The following is a 19925-nucleotide window of genomic DNA, read 5'->3' as shown; positions in this document are numbered from 1 at the left end:
AGATCTTCCCCACATACAACCTTACTCAGTCATGCATGTTTAATCATGCTAGAGGACATACAGTACAGTATGATGTTTAATCATGCTAGAGGACATACAGTACAGTATGATGTTTAATCATGCTAGAGGACATACAGTAGAGTATGATGTTTAATCATGCTAGAGGACATACTGTACAATATGATTCAGGCAAATTGTTTTTCATGTAAATAGTTTCAGTGTGGTCGACATTCCATGATGTTGCAAGTATAAATGCACACACAGTATACTAATTTATGTTCTTACTTATATCATTGCTGGGTTAATTATACCTTGGGGCAGGCATCTAAATTAAAGGTAGATCTATTTGTGGATTTAAATGATTTTATAACAGATTTTGTTGTTATCCAGATAGCTCTGGACAATCAGTATCAGCCTATCAGGTCATCGGTGTAATATTGGCCCCAAATTTTTACATATCAAGTTACAAAATTGAAATATCTCAGTATTGGCACCTACTTTGACATACTGGCAATAAACTGCTGTTTGAAATCTGAACATGGGTGACCATTATTCGACTTTCTAGCATATTTGGGCCTTTAGGGAGCAGTACCTATAACGGACAAGTGTTAAAAGAGGACTTACAGTAATTCAACTTGTTTCTTCACAAACAAATTGCCACATAGGCAAGATCCATAATCTCTGCCACTGTGTTGGTGTGTCCATATGTGGCTAATGCCAGGTGAACTTTCCATGGCTTCTTATATGTGTGTATGTATGTATTTTAGATCCTCCTGCAAGCAGGAACTCGCGAAGAAGCCATCATTGGCTTATCAAAGCTGCAAGCTGACCAAGTCAGTAGCTTAGATTCATATGTGGAACAAAATGACACCGATATTTGACAGGAGATCGGCTCAGAAGATTGTTCCATTCCATCGCCACTTTCTTGTGACAGTAAGTCTATATAATTGACTCTGATTAGATTTGCAAAAATTATCCATCAACATTAACTGGATCTTGTACCTAACAAATTGACTTTTTTTGGGTTTTTTTTCATTAGTTCATTTCCTTATACACTTAAAAGATAATGTGGTAGAAGGCTTAGTTTTATTAAAGGTAAGGAAAATAGGCTAGAGTTGCAACAAAAATGGAAGAATATTCAATATGTCTGTAATAGTCAAATTCATATCAAACCCTAGATGCACATTCCATAATGGTTTTGTCCAGTGTTTTTCCAGCCTGCTAACACACCTGCAACAGTATAAACATTAATAGTATATTACCAAAAGACCTGGGGAAGGATCAAAGCTAGTCACTGAAAGTCCCTTTCCAAGAAGCTTTACGCATTATGAACAATTTCATCAATTCTACCGCAGTATTTCTCAAAGTAAATTTGTAAATGATCAATCTGAGATTTCGCTCACCAAGTGAAGGCCATTACTGCAGGCAGTAAGTAATTAATCATATCCATTCAGTTCAAAACATTTTCTTAACTAGCCCAGACACTTTTGTTTGAATCAGAATTCATTGCATGTATAAACTAATGCAAACTGGGAAAATACAACATTTTTGGACACTTTCAATGTAAAGTTAAAGTTGCCTTGTCAATGAAATGATCTAGACAGAGTTATAATTGGATAATAAGCCTCAATAACATATATATTTTTCTTTTTGTAAATCAAATTTCAACTCAAAAGGTTGGCTGAGCACAAATGAAAAACATGTATACAAGTATAAACAAACTGAAAGTAGACAAAAACGAAAAGAAAAGGTGGGTTGGAATCAATTGAAAAAATATCATTTGCAATTTTTTTACTGCATTAGGCCAAATACATTCTATATTTTCTTTTAATAAATTACAAAATAGAGGAAAATAGAGGGGGAAGAATTGTACATTTGTGTGTTTGGTGGTTGGGGTGGGGGCAGGGGAAATAAAATAAATTACAACTTTTTTTTTCTTTTTCATAATGTACCGTAATTGCAGGTTTGTCGTATGCAATACTTCTGCATGCAAGCCAGCTTAATTTGTTCTAATAACAATTAACACACAAATGTGTGCTTCTTTCAAGCCGATATAAGCAAACCAATTTTCTATTCCTTTTTTTTCTTAAAATCCCAAATAAATTTTGTTGATCTCAATGGGCGTTCTGCAATTGATTAAATGGATGAGATTTGAATAACCATCATGCCAATAAGAATAAAGAAACAAAAAGAAACAGTGCCCCAACTTCTCTGACACTTTGTGATCCCACTGGTCATAGTTCCAACATCTTTGAGTGTAAGAAACCTTGACCTTCACAATCTGTTGAACCTCCAAAGTAAGAAAAATCAAGAACAAACATTCACAGAGGGTGTAACTTTCATACCCAGATGAGAAAATTGCTTGGACGCAATCAGAGTAGCGTGAGAATTGGCCTCACTCGCTAGATAAATATACAGGATTACTGTAACTCCAGGCCCCGAAAAATAAATACCTTGACTTCAATCAAAGTCCGTAGCAAAACGGATCATATTTCACTGCCCTCTGGTTTAAGCTGCTGGTAAACTACGTATGAAAGCAGCCAGTGATGTTCCAAATCTATTTGCCAAAATAGGAAGCTGTTGACAGGCGGGTCATCTAACTCCTACTGGAGTCGGACATTTCCCAAGGCATACCTGCGCAATCACTGTCAAACCTGGAAATCTCTGGCACTTAAAATGGCGGTGATGGATTAATATGTAATCAACAGTCGTTTAATTGCAGATTCTACACAGAGCTGCATAAATTACCGCCCCACCGTATGGGTGGGTGGCCGTGTGTACGAATAAAACTATCGACAATTGAGTTTGAGGGATGCACTGCATAACGATCATTATAGCTTGCATAATCGCATGATAGCACCAGAACAAAAGGCAGCAACGAACTAGTAACTGAGAAATATGGAATGATGAAAGAGTCACAATACTGAATATAATGATGATGATGATTATGAGGATGATGATGATGACGATGACGATGATGATCGATGATGATGATCCAATTTTCCATACAATCATGATTTAAAAATTTACAATGATAATGTCAAAATATTTCATCATGATGTAAAACTATACGACGACGATGTCAAAATACTAGAAGCTCCAAATTAATTGCAGAAAGCAATAATTTTCAATAAAATTGCTTTGTACTGTAAACATTTGTATAAAATATGGCTGCTACTGCATATTTACTACATCGGATAGCTCATCTTCATTGCTCACTGTTAGTGAGAAAGCTTGCAGTATATGCATGACCACTTGCACTGCCTGCTTTGAATGTGATCTTTTACAAAATTTGGTACGAGGGCTTCTCGTGTGATAGCTGTTCTATACTGTAGCTTTTCATTGTGAACTTAATTAGTGGATCGGACTAAATATAACTCTTTTAGTCACCCAACAGGAGGCTGTTACCTTTACTTCATTCACACGTACCCAGTGGCGCATACATTACAAGATGTTATTAAAAGTGTGGTAAAAGTAAAAAAATTCTCGAGTATACCTGTTTCCCCCCCCCCCCCCCTCTATAACCAGGAGAATATATTCTCGATTATAAAGACAGAGCACCTTTATAGGTTCAAACAAGTTGACACTCCTGCAAGGTTTGTTGCATAAATCCACAAATCAAGTCAATATACTCTGTTGCCATGGACACAAGTCACTGGTTTAGAATTTTGTAAAAGAAACGAATTAACATTAACATTTACACAGTAGGCCTGCACAGAGGAGCCAAAGTCATCGTAGTCTTAAAGGAGAATTCCAGGCATTTATCTAAAGGTCTTACTAGAACAGCCTGTAGAAACATCACCTACACTGAGTACACTCCAAACTTTTCTCTTCCCTTCAGTATGCTCTCACATGTAACATATATAACAATAAACACTGTGACTATCCGAATCAATTCACACAGTACATAACAGTGAATTAACTGCTAGTTGATGGTAGAACATTACTCTCAAAGTTGAGCATAAATTTCATCCGAATTCTTAGCACAGAGGGACGACATAGTGTGAAGGGCGACCAGAAAGACGAATCCTACAACATAACGCGCCAAAACGAAGGTAATCGAGGTGGTTGCCAAACTGCAAATCACGTGTAGTTAACGTCTCCCTGGAAATTAAGTAACTTTGATCCATACTGTAAGTCCCTCTTGGTTATTAACTATTGGCAGTTTATGAGGATTATCTTCTACATTGAATAAGGGGGGGGAGGGGGGGAATTTGAGGCAATATCTTACGATCCAGTGAAAATTGAAGTAGGTTTGTTCAGACACTCTAGGCAATGGAATTTATAACATTTAGGATAGATTTCTGTTTGAACGGGATGGTTTGAAGAAACGCGAATGGGGCAGGAGGAAGGACAGTTGCGAGACTTAAAAGATTAACCTGAGAAGGTTTCTATGCAGTTTAACTACAGTAACACTCCAGGAGTACATTTTGCAACCTGATAATGGTGACGATTAACAAGTCTAATTCTTGTCTTGGTACATATATGACTTCCTGTTTTTCATAGTTTCTTTTTGTGTCCACTGAAAACATATAAATTTGTTTATTGCTATTGTTTATTGCAAATTGTTAAGTACTATAAGAATTATGCTCAAGCGAAAGAAGACGATTTTTTCCAGGTTGTAGCCTGGCAAGAAAATGAAGGGATATAGTACTAGCAGACAATAGTGACACTTGCATGGAAGACAATTATTATGATATTATACACTGTTAGTTGAAAATCGCATCTCAATAACTTATTCCTAACTCTATAAATGTGGTTGATTTACAGACTCCTTTTCCCCAGGTAAACTCTTCCTAAATTACTACAGAGTGGAGCACATAATGTGGTCTCTGATGGCATGGACCAAGGGAAGGGGGGGGGTGAGGGGAGATGGGGGTTTACACTTACTTTTCAACCTCACCAAAATATAATAAAACAATAGCTATCAGCACAACCTTGCATGTAGACCAAATTTAAAGGCCTATAATGTATCATTCCTTACAATGCACCATTTAACATCTAAAATGTTAGTTCATTTCTGAGTGGGCACACCAAGTTCCCCCTTGCATGGGAGTCAGCTTCAATGACCCCAGGGCCAACATGTCCCCTCTTTTTTAATATCCTGGACCCCCCTTCTCCCTGGGTGCAATTTTCACGCTCACATAAAATGATAACATTAGTTTATTAGCACAACATTTTGTATACATACAGTATACACTTTACACACCTCCCTACAACATGCCAAGGTAAGACTGTGTATACAGGCTTGTGTAGATGGCTGCAAGTATATTTGATATCTATACTGTAGAGCAATCTCGAACAGGTCAAATTACAAACCATCTATTGCACTTGACGAGAAAGCAATTTTAAGAGCTATCTTTTTTCCTTTGTTGTTGTCAGTAAAGTGATTTATGATGGCAAATCAATTCTTAAACTCATACACTTATCAAATATTACATTTTTTTCTGCCAAATGCATCAATTCATTGTTTAAAGCTTCAGGTTTGCTATTTCAACATTTTTTTCTAATGATAGATTTTTCTCAATGATTTTCACAATTTTAAAAAAACTGTTACTTCTGTTGGTACATGATTTTTAAGCTTGCCAAAACTGCAGAACGATGTATCAACAGTACTTTAATCCAGCTCTCCCAAATTTGTTGAAAACTTGACATCCGTAGAACGAGTATCTATACTGGTATTAAAACTACTGTACTGTTGAATTTGTTCAATTCTCCTTACTTCTCTTTTCAAAATTAAGTTGCAATCTTAGTCAATGTACTGTGAATAATTTTGAGAATGATATTTTCTGTAAAAGGGTATAGTGCATTTATACAGACGCTAGATTGGTACATAGAATATAATGGCATATTGCATTTTCTTTGACTCAATAATGTGGCAATATCTTTGTCTTTGGTAACACCCATTCACACTGTCCAATGCTCACCAAACTGTAAACTTTATTCCCAATGGTTTCTCTTTCAAGGTTCTACAAAGTACGTTAAGAGGTCTTCAATGGAGGTAAAGTGAGAAAACTGACAATATTGGAAACTATTGAAAAGGAATATTCTATTGAGAGTAATGTTCATAAAGTGCTAGTAAGGATGAAAGCTATGAACAAATTTTGCCTCCATCAGCTTTCCAAAAAGTACTTTAACCAAGGTTGAAGTGACATCACGTGAACCGCGAAATGATGAATCTACGCTAGGATGAACAACGCAGGTCTGTACCTGTGACCAGATGTTTCTCTCCCTTCTTCTAAGCCTCACCCCTTCCCTCCTCCCCCTGCCAAACACCTCCATTTGCTTCATGAATAGATCTTCAATCGGAAATGAACTTTCAGCAATCAGATATCTATTATATTTTGGTTTGTAAAGTTTCCCTTGACCCATGAAAAGTGATAAATCTTCCTCTTAATCCATGTATTAAACCTCTGTGACCATTTCTGCTGTAGATCACGGGGAGAAAATATCCCACCCCCTCCCCCTCCCATTGCAATGTCTACTTCATTATCAGAAGATAATCAGAAGTTAGATTCAACTGTACCCCCCCAAAACAAACACACAAAAATAACACTTTTGATGTAATCATACTGTATCAGTTATACAAACTAGGAGTACAGTACTAGGTGTTCAAATTAAAACCTTCATTTTTCTTGAACCAACAAACATTCGCAAATATCCAATTAATTTACAACAAAAAAACCAAATGAGTGAAGAAGTACACTGTTCTAGCAAATTAGTGACAAAGTAATGTCTGTTTTTAACTTCCTTGCCTTCTACAGTTCATGTTAAAACATCTTTCCCACATGGAATACAACTGCTCTTAGGTGTTTGAGATGAGGTTGGTGAGCAGGGATAGATTTGGTTTGGGGAGGGAGTGAGGATGGTTGGGGGATGTTCATCATGAACATCTTATGATGGTAGAGTTTGTGACTCCTTTAAATACAAAACATGCACATGTATATGGAAGTGTCCACAATGTCTAAGCTAAAGTGAATTTTTCAGTGACACAGAGGTCATAGAGTTCAGCAGAAACTTTCGGAGCTGATCAGATGGCTCGAGTCTGCCTCTAAAATCCTTTCACCAAGAGCTCATTCAGCTAAAAGTGGTAATATTGCCGCGAGTTTCCCCAAAAAAGTAATTTCCCTCATGATTCTTTAAGTGCGACAAACATTTTTCACAGACATTGAGAAGGAATCAAGTTACACAGGTTAAACTTCTCCATCAAACACGAAGGCAAAAATCCTCAAGAATTGCAGGGAAGAAAAAAATTTATGAAATAATAATAGCAATAAAAAAGTTAGACCCCAGAGCTACTTCCTTGCTGAGGCTTCCATTTCTTGGCTCACAAACATCACACTTAAAATTGTTTTGACGCTTGATTAATTATTAGTCCAATTAAGATGTAAATTAATCAGTCTACCGGCAACACCAAAGGGTAGTATCCGGTGTCCGACAGTGAGTAATCAGCCATTTAATGTGACATACAAAGAATCGCAAATCTTCTCTGGGGCTGCATGAAATATTTTATGAAATATTTTAACTTTTCAATTTTTTCAACTCAATTTCTCGTCCACTTGATGGATTGACATTCTAATTAATAACCTTTACCACCCTCTCTCAAATTCTTGGCGACTACATTTTTTTAATGTAAAATCGATCCCATAGAACATCGATTACAAATGCATGGAAATAGTTGTGAATAAGTATAGATCTAAAAGATCCAACATTAAAGGATTTTGTAAACTCTTCTTCTTAGTTATTACAACTGCCTCTCTTGAAATCAACGTATTAAAATCAGGCTTTTTACTGGTTATCAGACACAACAGCTTGATGTGTGTGATAAATATTCTTTGCATATTTTTATATATATATTCTATTATTATTATTTATATTTTCATTAAATTCTTCTTACAACTGCCTGTCTTAAAATCAACTTATTAAAATGAGGCCTTTTACTGGTTATCAGACACAACAGCTTGATGCGTGTGATAAATATTCTTTGCATATTTTGTAGGAGGTATCGCGGAGATGTAAATAAGTGTGCACATTCATACACTTACAGACAGTGCAAAGGCAAACTGAAGCAGGAATCGCTTAGCCTCACACGACGCTATTAAAAGCATCTTGAGCGCAAGTAACGTCACTTACAGTCTCTCTTGAAACCAACACGTCAGAGCTCAAAATGTGTTTTTGGTTAATATTCGATACTCATGCATTTATGTCTCAGTCAAGAGATGTTTGAAGTTTCCAGAAATATCTTACTTTCTTCATTTAAACTTAAAAACCTTCAAGGTAGTAAAGCCATTTATAGACCCATGTAACAGGTATACTGTCTACATATCCACAGAGGTTTGTCTCATTAAATGTGGGTAACACTATAGCATTTGATCAGGTTTTTGCAGCTGTTTTCAAATGACAATGATTCTGTATGATAACCTCGTATGACTTAAATATGAGAACCTGCCAAATATAATGTTGTTAAACTGTATTGTCAAAAGATTGTCAAAATAAATTGATAATTTCAGTAACTTCCTTATGTTATCTATAAAAACCAATTGTGCAACTTGTTTGACAATTTTTTTGTTTTTTTAAATTGCAAATCTAGTAGCTTGCAAACATCTGTGAATGTTGAAAGCAAATGTTCACTGTACAGTAGTCTGCACGGAATATAATTCAGTGTTTCGGATTTTGTGTAGCAGTTTGAAGGCACCGTAGTCTGTCTCTTATAAAATACTATGGTAACCACTAACCATAGTAACAGTTCCTGTGGAAAGATACACTGCGTATAATACATCTTTGTGCTTGTATAGCCAATTTGACCATTTGCATAGCACATTGTGTGGCCATACCAGATATATTATACCCTGGTCTGTGTGGCAAACCTGATAACATAGTTAGTTACACTGTATAGTTGTTAATATTAACGCATAGACACTTCAACGTGCACCCAATATCACACACAATCACGCACACACATACAATATATGACTCACCTTCTTGGCATCTTTCTTGTTCACTTCCCTGGCCACAGATGATTGCACATTATTTTCCTCTCTGTGGTTCCCCGTGAACCGCCTGAATATAGTCTTGCGGAATTTGCTCCCGATCGAGAGCGAGTTGTTCTCCTTGAGGGCGCCGGGAGGGGACGACTGCCTTCGGACCAGCTTCTTCTCAGGATGTTTCACGACCAGACAGGACATGGGGGAATTGGGGGATATGGAAGGTGCACTCTTGGCTCGTTTGAAGCTCTCTCTGTGCGAGACCGTGGGCGTCGACTGGGTCGACTGCACTAGTTGTAGAGAGTTTGAATGAGAATGGTTTACAGGTGAAGAGAAACTTGTGTGAGGGTAAGAGTTTGGCCTGTCGTCGCCGTTACTGGACACATCCTCCCCATCAATCGGGGAACCGCCCCGGTGGGTCTTGCTACCTTGCGTAGATGACGACGGCATTCTGAGTCCCTCGGACCATTTCTCGGCTCCTTCTACATCCAAGTGAGCCAGAGCCAAACCCTTTCTGTCCGTTAGGCCTGCGGGGCCGTTACATTTCGGGGAGGGCATATCTTCTTCGTCGCCAGACAATTCACTGAGTAACCTGGAGTAGTGGTTGGACTCTGAGTTGCTATTATTATTACTCTCCATGGCACAAGCGCTGTACTTTGCAGCCATGCATCTGTCCTCATTTCTCGTTTTCTCTGTTTTCTGGGAAAAGTAGAAAAAAGAGAAGGAAACAAAGTCAAATATTAAATAAATTACATCTATAGAGAGAAAGGGACTTTATTTAATATGCTAAACATCATACAATAGGGTTGGAAGCTGCACAAGAACTTCTCCAGAGGATTCATTTATAAAAAATTTTAAATTAAATCTGCAAATCTATAACTCTTGCAAACTTCATTCATTCGTAAGCCATGAACTCCAAACATCACATGCTGTTATAGCCATGTCTTTTCACCACAGTTCAATTTATGTCATGAAATTCTTATACTTTAAATTTTGCTGTGATAAAGTCTGTAGATAAAGGAGAAATTTTCAAATGAGGACTTTTCCAGACTAAAACTTCAACAAAAAAGGACCTAACACCTAGAAAAGAGGTTTTTCCTTTCCATACTCTTTTTCTCCGTTTTCCGGACCATGTGGGAACCATGAAACTGAAATACAACAGCAGATGTACTGTATGCATTATTTTATCATGAAAATTTGATCAGTGTTGTAAAAGTTTGATATAAGCCGTCTCTTTTCTAACTGAATTTGAACGAGCACACAACTGTAAACAGTATTAGCAAACGGACTCACTCTATGTCACCATATATTTTACCATCGTTTCCTCTGTTTCTTTATTTTCGTAGCCTTGCTTTCCATTTATATTTCAGGCCAATTCTGCTAACAATTTAATATTTTGCCAAGCTGTCTTAACTGCCTTTTTGTGGCATGTTAAAATGATAATTTCACATAGAGTGACTGCTTTACACATTATGTAAATGGCAAGACCAAGCAGAATTGAGCGGCACAGCTGTGGGGAGTGCACATCGACAACCATACTCTCTTCCATGAATTTCCGTCCATCAAAGTATGAATATTATAAAAGAAATCCTGGGGAAACAATGTATCAACAGCAGGGTAGGAATATTATTATGAACGAGAGGCAATTAAGAGTCTCTGAATTTTTTGTTTTGCATATGAGCCTTTTAATGGTTCAAGAAGAAGCTTGGAAGGGACGGAAGGGGGAGAAGGGAGGGGTGTGGGGAGACTGGATATGATAATTGTCATGGGTGCTACTCTCCCAAGAAGAAGGGAAGAAGGGACAGAGGAGAAGGGAGGGGTGTGGGAAGACTGGATAGGATAATTGTCATGGATTTTATGCTCCAAAGACAATGGGTAGGAGCATTCCTTTGTTCTTCTACAATGCTTCATTCTGCGCTTGGTTGCAAAGGATAACTTGTAATAGTATGAGTTTTTTTGTACTGATATACACTACTGTTTTCGTTCTCCCCCACAATTGAATGATATTGAAAAGAAAAGCACAAAAAAAAAAAAAAAATGACAGTCACTTTGAACAGTATGTTCTGTAATTATATCCAGAGTAAATCCACCTCAAAACAGTCCTGTCAACTGGCTACAAAAGGCAATGTGGGTTAAAATATATATAGCATCAGAGGAGCAATAGGGATTAATGAAAGCTTAATAAAACCATGTCATACATATACAGTGTATGACATGATCTGGTACTGTTTGGAGTCTCTGCCATTTACTTACAGTAAACTTGTTTACAGTAAACAATCCATCATGCCCCATGTGTCTTTCTCTCTCTATCAGCTGGATAACAAATAGGCATAGATACATTTACAATGAAGAATAAGTGTAGTGGAAGCTGGTACTCTCAGTAAGGGCACTGTACTCATACTCACTGATTAAAGTGCTCTTACTGGTTATTAGGTTTATTTTGGAATCCACTAATTATGCAAGGTTTAGTCCTTGTACTCTCACTTCTTTCTAGAACTTGTTCTTGCACTCCTACGAAGAAGAATATTCTACTTGTACTCATACTTTATATGCTGTTGTACTAATACTCACTGATGTTGTACTCATACTCATGCTGTTGTACTCATACTCATTATGCTGCACTCGTGTGCATGCTGTTGCACTTATACTCATGCTGTTGTACTCATACTCCTGTACTCATACTCATGCTGTTGCACTCATACTCATGCTGTTGTACATACTCCTGTACTCATACTCATGCTGTTGCACTCATACTCATGCTGTTGTATTCATACTACAAGTCTGGTGTCACTCCTCTCTTTCAAGTGTTGAGAGGTACCTCACAATCATACTATGTAAACATCTTGCAGTCGTGAGGATATTCAAAAGGCCCACGCATAATAACACTAATCTAATTATGTATGGTCAAAATGTAATGGTCACATATCTAAAGGTTGTAAATTTTATACACTTTCTATAATCCTGCTGCGCATAATTAATAAGGCTATGTACTGTAACATCGTTACTGAAGCTTACTCAAACTCGCTGGTTTGTATTGACCAGTACATTACTGTTTTATGCATATTTAAATCAATTGTTATTTAGAAATTACTAATTAATCAGCACCATCATTCAGTGATTGGTAATTGGGATTGTTTTCCCAATTGCATTGTAACTTTCTAAGATTTCTTTCACATAGTTAATCAAATTTGCTTCAATAATTAGCCTGTTTGGTATTCTTTTACAAAAATAAGGATAAAGATTTACGCTGATATATCTGAGTCAAATCTGAGTCAACTGTCCTGCTTTTTGTTGTTGCTGAACAAATCGTTAATTAGAAGTAACTAATTAAACAGCACCTTGGTTTCCACTCAGCTTCAAGAATCCCCCTGAGAAACCTTTCAACATCAATGTCTACATCAAAACTGAAACTTAAATATTCAAAATTCAAATAGCAAGCGAAAGAAAATCCTGGCTAGATGATATTGTTCGTTTTTATACAATCTAAAAGTTAAAAAAAAAAATCACCCAAATTCATATGAAACATTATCTTCTATCTGATAACAAGAATATTGAAGTGTAAATGAAGACACTGAACGAGGTCTAATTATGTTAAAGCTCCTTTCACGTGCAGAGAGATTCATCACCATCAGAAAATTGCAAATTTATTCAATCGTAAGTCGTTCCAGACCAGCTGTCTTTTGCACGGTCAGTTTCGCTAAATGATGTCCTACATTTCCGTGCACAGCTTGCAAAATATATATGAAAGCCGTGCAAAGTTTTCTCAAGTTTTCAGTACTGACTTATGCTAACAAACAGAGAACTTACAGAAATACGACAACGATGTCAATATTGTTTTGGTTTTTCTCTCCTTTTTTTCCGACTTTCCCTAAGTTTACCAATCAAATCTCGTATTGACTAAAGCTTGCATTTTACCCTCCGATACCTCTAAAAACAGTTTCTAAGTGGGCGTTACCCCCATTAACCCCCCACAAGGGCCCCTGAGGCAGGGGCCCTTTGACCCCAGTCTTGAGGGGCGACTGCTTCGTGAAATCAATGATGCCTTCAGCATCATGGTGCCCCTTTAAAGGTAGGACACCCACCTTAAAAAATGTGGACACCCACATCTACTATTTCTGCCTCAATACCTGGTCTAGACAGCACTGAGTTCATTGTAACTTGACATCATTCTCACATATCTGTGTAATATTGGAGCATAATTTTTAAAGGACTAAATTTTTGAAGATTTCTTTTGCTTTCAATGATATGAACAATTGAAAATCAAATAATTAAATGCATTTTTGTTTCTTTGTTAATCTAAGAACACTGATCTGGAACTGTAGTTTCTTCAGTACATTACAGTGCTACTAATGATGTGAAAGCACTTGGAAACAAACTGCTCTAAATTTAAATTCAATTTAGCTAATAACTGAAATACAAAATTAATATATAAAAAAAAGGGGGGGGAAAGTAGACTGAACTTTGTTATTTAAAACGATAAGTTAAATAGTAAACATATTACTAATCCTTATTAATTAATTTTAATTAATTAATCCTAATTAAGTATATATATTCTCCATACAGGCAACTAGCAACATTAAAAAAAACTGATTTTTTTCCCCCATTTGTAAAAGTTGATTGCAGTACATTTAGCTTATCCAACACATTGCTCAGGGAAGTTTAGTACCCAATAGCATCCCGAAAATTATATTAATCTTTAACTCTACAGATACTGTAACTTCATGCTTTAAAGTTATTAAGTTAATAGATACAGGCCACGGAACCATCATTAAACCTTTATTTGCCCGTACGAATGTACAAATGGAAATCAAATAAAAAGCCCAGCGTTATAATACATTAACTCTGACAGATATAAAAAGGTATTTAAAACATTCAGAATTATTGAGTTAAAATTTAATGGGACCTGTTTGAGAGTCATAAAGCAAATAGGGGATGATCCTTTACACACACACACACACACGGTACGAGGCCTGGCATGCCGTGTTCTCTCAAAGTTTTGAGGCGAGTAGTTCAAAGGAAACGGTAATTACCTAACACAGGAAGAGGCGTTTATAAATAGAAAGATACACAATAGAGCATGCATTAATTGAGACGTTAATAGGTCAGGGGAATATAGCACTCTGCTTAAAAATATTAAAATATACTATAACTTTTTCTCTATAATGAATTGAAAAACCAAACCAAGGACAATATTAAAACAAACACAGAGAGAGAAAACAAGGATCGGGGGGGGGGGGGGAGGGGGTACAGACAACCTGTATCCAGCGATTATAGGAGGCGGCAGTCTTGTGGTGCGAGTACAACAGTATGAGTATGAGTACAAGTTGAATTCCCTTGGTATGAGTACCAGCATGAGTACCAAATACAAGGTTCTAAAGCTTAAGCACAAGTAACAAATGTTCAACTAGTATCCATATGGATTAACAAACTGTCCAGAGTATGCGGATGAGTACAAATCCACGAGGATGAGTACTCATCCACAAGAACAAGTACTGTATAAGTGTAGGCAACCTTGCTAGAAAATACTCATGAGTTAGATAATTAAGGTACTCCACTACAGAAGTTTGGGAGCGGGGAATAGTCAATTACAAAATCCCGACCACACTAAAAGTGCTACATGCAAAACGAACATATGTTTACACAAATGCATAATTGTTTAGCAATTCCTACATGTGCTTATATTGTACAGAAATCTTCCATATTTTATGATATAAACAAAACTTACAGTGTATACACCTAGAACTGAATACTAGTCCACTACATTCTGCCCCCCCAGCTTGGTCTGCGCAAAACATATGCTGGCTTTATCTTTTATCCTCTGTCCTTGTCCGGCAACGTAACGTGTCTACGTGTGACCGACTCATTGATAATAACTTAATTCTGCATGTTTTAAAAAAAAAATTCTCAAAATCAGGAGAGTTGGAGAAACAAGTCCGGTTCGTCCTACCTAGAAATATTAATACAGAGTAGAAACACAGCAAATAAAGAACAGCCCATTAAACTTTGTTATTATATTTAAGTATATAACATCCATCATTTAAAAACTTAACATTATTACACAAAGTAATATAAGTGACCTGTTGATATGCTGCTTATGTGTTCACACTCCTCATATCAATCCACTGGAAATAGTAATCGTCCTCCTGTGCTATGACACGTAACAATAATGGCATTTCCGAACGGAATTCACATTTAACAGGTTATTTATCTCGCTATCTAATATCCAATTACTCCGTATAAAAGGCGAGTTAATACAAATATTCACAGCGAAAATTACTCCCCAAAGGTTCTCCGCGACGACGAAGACGACAACGTTGTGAATTTCTTTGACACCAGAGCTGCACTACGATTATGACGGCATATGCCCAGGAATGCAATTACACAACCAACAGCGGGAGACCAAGACTTTTAAACAAACGGTTTTTTTTTTCTTTGCTTCCTTTTTCCTTTCTCGCTCGTCCTGCCCCCTCTGCTCGCTGCCAGGAAGAGAGATGATTTAAAGGATGGCAGAACATTTGCCTCTGACTACGAAAAGGAAGAGGCTGTCCATGTCATTATCCAAGCAGCTTCTCAAATGGCAGGATCGGAGCCGAGCTGAATCTCGGGCAAGCCAATCTATCACACTGTTGGGTGACAAAGACGTACTAGACTTGTTAAACCCCGCCGCCGGTGTGTTTGGACGTTCCTCTCAGGAGAATTTTCCAGAGTAACAATCATCGGCTGGGTATGTCTTGGTCACCATCAGAGATACTGTCTTTTTAAAGGAGCTTTCAGAAGATACTAGGCCTCTATTGAGCTATTAACAGTCTCTATCTCAACGTTTTCCCTGACTTTACTGTCTGTACTGTATATTGCTTTAAAGAAGCTGTGTGGGGAAACATAACGTAACGCAAGGCCACTGGCAGAACTTCAAGGAGCATATTGCATCGAAAATATGTTTATTAAGCAACAATTAACGGTTTCCAGTTCGAAGTTAAACCCTTTAAAATGTTAAAATGAAACTTAACTTTACAAAACTTGCAATATAAACAAAGAAATCATGACTATAGCCATCAGTTTCGTCAATCATAAATCATGCCTATTTTGGAAGTGACAGAGACTACCCAGTCCTGGATGCTGATTGGTCAAATTGAACAACATGTGGATTATACCGAAGGCTTAATGCAATATTAATCTGCCTACGGAAAGGAATCTTTACGGATGCAAACAGTGGACTAGATGCGAATAGAGCTTTCAATACTCTAGTAAGCTAATTTGTCATTTCGTCATGCATTGGCGAGTATTAGTACATGTAGTCTGTGAAGGTTCAGTATATAATAGCTGTATGCATGGCTAAGCTACAACTAGTAGTTAAGTACATCAATGTGAATATTACAAGCAAAACAGGAACTTTTGTTATCGTCTGATGTCACGTGAATGAGATTATTTGATTGGTTGAGTTTAAATTATGAATGAGAATGGTGAGGTTTGCATAAATAATTGTTTGGGAGAACAAAATTGTCAATTTTACTCATTTAATTAGGGATCATATAAATAATTGTTTGGGAGAACAAAATTGCCAATTTTACTCATTTAATTAGGGATTGCCAAGAAAAAAAATTCATACATGTGCAGTAATCTCTCTTTCATCAATCACAAGTTGCTTATATATGTAAGTGACAATGGAATGCTAAAAATTCCAGATAAATGCAATTACCTGACCTTTGATATTTTGTCAGTACAATGAAGTTTCCATGGCAAATAAAAACTAGTTTCAAAAGTTATAACAAATCAGAAGTGAGTTTTGGATGAAATGAAGAATGTTCCTTTTAAAAAAAAATTAACCTTTAGAATTTTGAAGCTGGTTTATCTAATTAAAACAAACTTACATGAAAAAGTCATGCAAAATCAACAATATTTATTTTATATCAAACTTGAGTCTGTTTTATTGCATAATAGGTTTGGCCTATTATTCAGCAATTTTTTATGCTAGCAAAAATTATGCACCCAATTCTGGTTACAGCAAACATCACCAGTCAAACCCAAGTTATAGTCACCTCACAGGATGTTGTCAGCCAATTAAGGAACAATAAATTACAGCCAATAATAATGATGCAACTGGCTGTGTGGCATAGTACACGAGAAACTATTAGCCTATGTTATATAAAACCATATTTTCTGGGGTTTTGTGTCTAATTGCCTTGTTGCATTTGCCCTACAAACATTATGCACTCGTGAAAGCCTCAGAACTTAATTTGCAATTCTCCTGATTCTCTTCCGATTCAATATCAAATTTTCAAGAAATTTTTTTTAATACATATTTAAAGTCCTCAGGCACATTTAATGTACATCAAACATAATTTCTTAAGTCTACATTTTTGCAAGTTTTTTCTGTTTCACACCTTCAAATTAATGCTCTTGAATTATTCATGATATAAAACAATCGACTTGGTTGTTTTCCTTGAAAATCCTCTGATGAGTTCAATTAAAGACAAAAATTCTCCGTATGATAAATGAGTAATTTCTCAAAATTTTTACTGTTTTCTTTCTTCTATTTTCTTGGAGGACTGGTAGGAAGGAATTCAAGTTCTCAAATATTTGAGGTCTACATTGCACACAATAAATCCCTCTAAACCATAATAGCTCTTACTTTCTCTATATAAACAAGAGTTGATAATCTATAATTCAAAAATTAAAAATAAACTGCTACATGTGTTAATTAGACTTCATACTCTATCATTTCACTTCATGTTAAAGATGTTTATAACATGAATGCAAGTTTTTTTGTGGCTAAAGCTGTCCAGTAGAATTTTAGAATATTGATAATCAACAAAAGGAATTCATTTAAATTTAGGATAGACCTGAGAAAAATTTAGTTTTGATGGCACAATGAACGAGAAACATGTTTTAAGCATCGTGACGAAATTTGCATATTCGTCGATGTGCTTGTTCTTCTTTCAGAACGTATAAATTTTCCTCAACTGCACTTATACTTTCAATGCTCATATCTTGTAACCCTGTTTATTGAGGTTTATGAACTTTGCTTCCAATAAAATATTGAAAATGCTTTGAGCCTCTTTACATTTCATTTGGTTATATATGTATATGCAGATAAATTCATATGTGTAAGGTTGTAATACCACACTTTTAATCCCTTTTGTATTGTAAAAATTAAGGTACAAAAAAAAATGGTATCATTTAGACCAAGGAGGTATTACCTCCATATTCAGACTTATTAAAGTCTAGCTTTAAAATTTTCTCACTCAAAGGTCGTTAATTAATGGTTACTAAATCAGTGTTCATAAGTCCTCATAACATTGTCTTGATTATTTACAATCAAACGTAATCACTTAATTGCGATCAAATGGCAATTGTAGAAAGAAAGCGTTAATTTCTAATAAACAATTTCTTTAAAACAGTTAACAAGATCTAATTCAGACTCAACACAACATGCTACCAAAAAAACCCAAAACAAAAAAACAAAAATGGCTGCCTAATTTGCACGCAAAATTAGCATAATTAAAATATCACAAAACCCATGAAATTTGAAAATCCTTTATTTGTCACCTTTCTGTCGATATTAAAGGTTTTGTAATTGTACAAAGTATACCCTTAAATTCCACTCTTAGTTTAAGAATAAAACACACAATTTCCCACATAGTGTTAAACATAAGGCTACATGAATTAGGACTATTCAATGAGCCATCAGTTCTGCATATATATTACAGATGTGATATTCCTTTCAAAAGCAAACGAAAATAACCATTCTGTACTCTGACCTACCGTATATAACATACTACCTATTAACTATAAGGAACGCTTACTGAAGATGGATAATACACATACCACCATACCCATACACACACACACATACAAACACGTCTATGTCATTAGCGGGAATTTTAATGCAGCCGAGCTTGAGAGTGTGGCAGCTAGAAGATGATCGAGGCCAAAATTGAAGTCATATTCTACGCTTTTTGTACGAAGTTAAACACAGAAGGGGGAAAAAAAAAGAAGAAAACTACATGGCATCTCCGTTATGAATTGAATTAACTGCCAGTAGAGCAGATAGATTTGGATATATCAACAAAGTGTCCTTTTGCATAATTTGTTGGAAGTGATTTCATTAGCCAAGAAAATACTACAGAGAGAGAGAGAGAGGCGTTTTAACATTGGGAAATCTAGTGGATTTGACTGACACCTAGTTTACTGAAAGGGACGAGAGACAGAGAGGTTAGAAGCTTTCTTCCTGAGAAGCAGGAGATGAAAGGAAAAAGTGCCATACATACAGAAAAAGAAGAAGCTTCCTGTCATTTGTTGATGACATTTGAGTCAAATTTTACATTTTTTAAACCAGAAAAGATTTGAATTTAAGACTTCAGGCAATTAGATCGAATCTAAAGCTTTGGGTACTGTATATGTGAAAGAAATTATAACAGCAAAAAAGGGAGAAAAGGGATTTGAAATTGTACATTTGCTAAGTAGCATCATAAATGAAACAGGAAGAGAGTATGAACGTTGTTTAACACAGAAAAAGCAGGATTTTGTGTTTGATGTCATTTATAGTTAGTCAGGTTTTGAAAATTTAATTGGTGCCATTAAGTACCATGACAATAAAAAAATAATAATCATAATAAAAAAATGTGTAGATGTTTATATCGGTATAAGAAGAGAAAAAGAAATACTCAATTCAGAATCAATTTTGGCATTATGTAAATAATTCCTTTGTATCATTCAGATGACATACCTATGTTGTTATTGGAACTCTAAATATAATCGGTGTACCATAAAAATAAAAAACAAATCAACAAAGTACCATGACAATGCAGTTTTTTTAGCACGACAAATCAAGTTTTATGTCCAATTAATAAGAGATAATTTATAAGTAAACATTTTTGAACATTTCTATTTCTTGCATGTAAATAAAGTCACTTGGAAAAACGGTCTCAGGGGCGACAAACA

At 35.9% G+C, this 19925-nt stretch overlaps 1 protein-coding gene across 4 annotated transcripts in view; it reads right to left on the bottom strand.

Moving 5' to 3' along the window:
* The window catches only part of LOC139964335 (uncharacterized), a 168920-nt gene that overhangs the window by 36683 nt on the left and 112312 nt on the right, over positions 1-19925 (bottom strand). For all 4 annotated transcript variants that reach the window (XM_071965852.1, XM_071965851.1, XM_071965855.1 and 1 more), the window contains one exon: positions 8979-9683. In XM_071965852.1, the coding sequence (XP_071821953.1) occupies positions 8979-9683 (705 nt within the window). The remainder of the gene's footprint in view (positions 1-8978; positions 9684-19925) is intronic.

The sequence above is a fragment of the Apostichopus japonicus genome, chromosome 22, assembly GCF_037975245.1.
Source record: "Apostichopus japonicus isolate 1M-3 chromosome 22, ASM3797524v1, whole genome shotgun sequence".
In the NCBI taxonomy this organism is placed as follows: Eukaryota; Metazoa; Echinodermata; class Holothuroidea; order Aspidochirotida; family Stichopodidae; genus Apostichopus; species Apostichopus japonicus.
The sequence above is the reverse complement of the archived record's forward strand: the minus strand, read 5'-3'. Positions and strand labels throughout refer to the sequence as shown.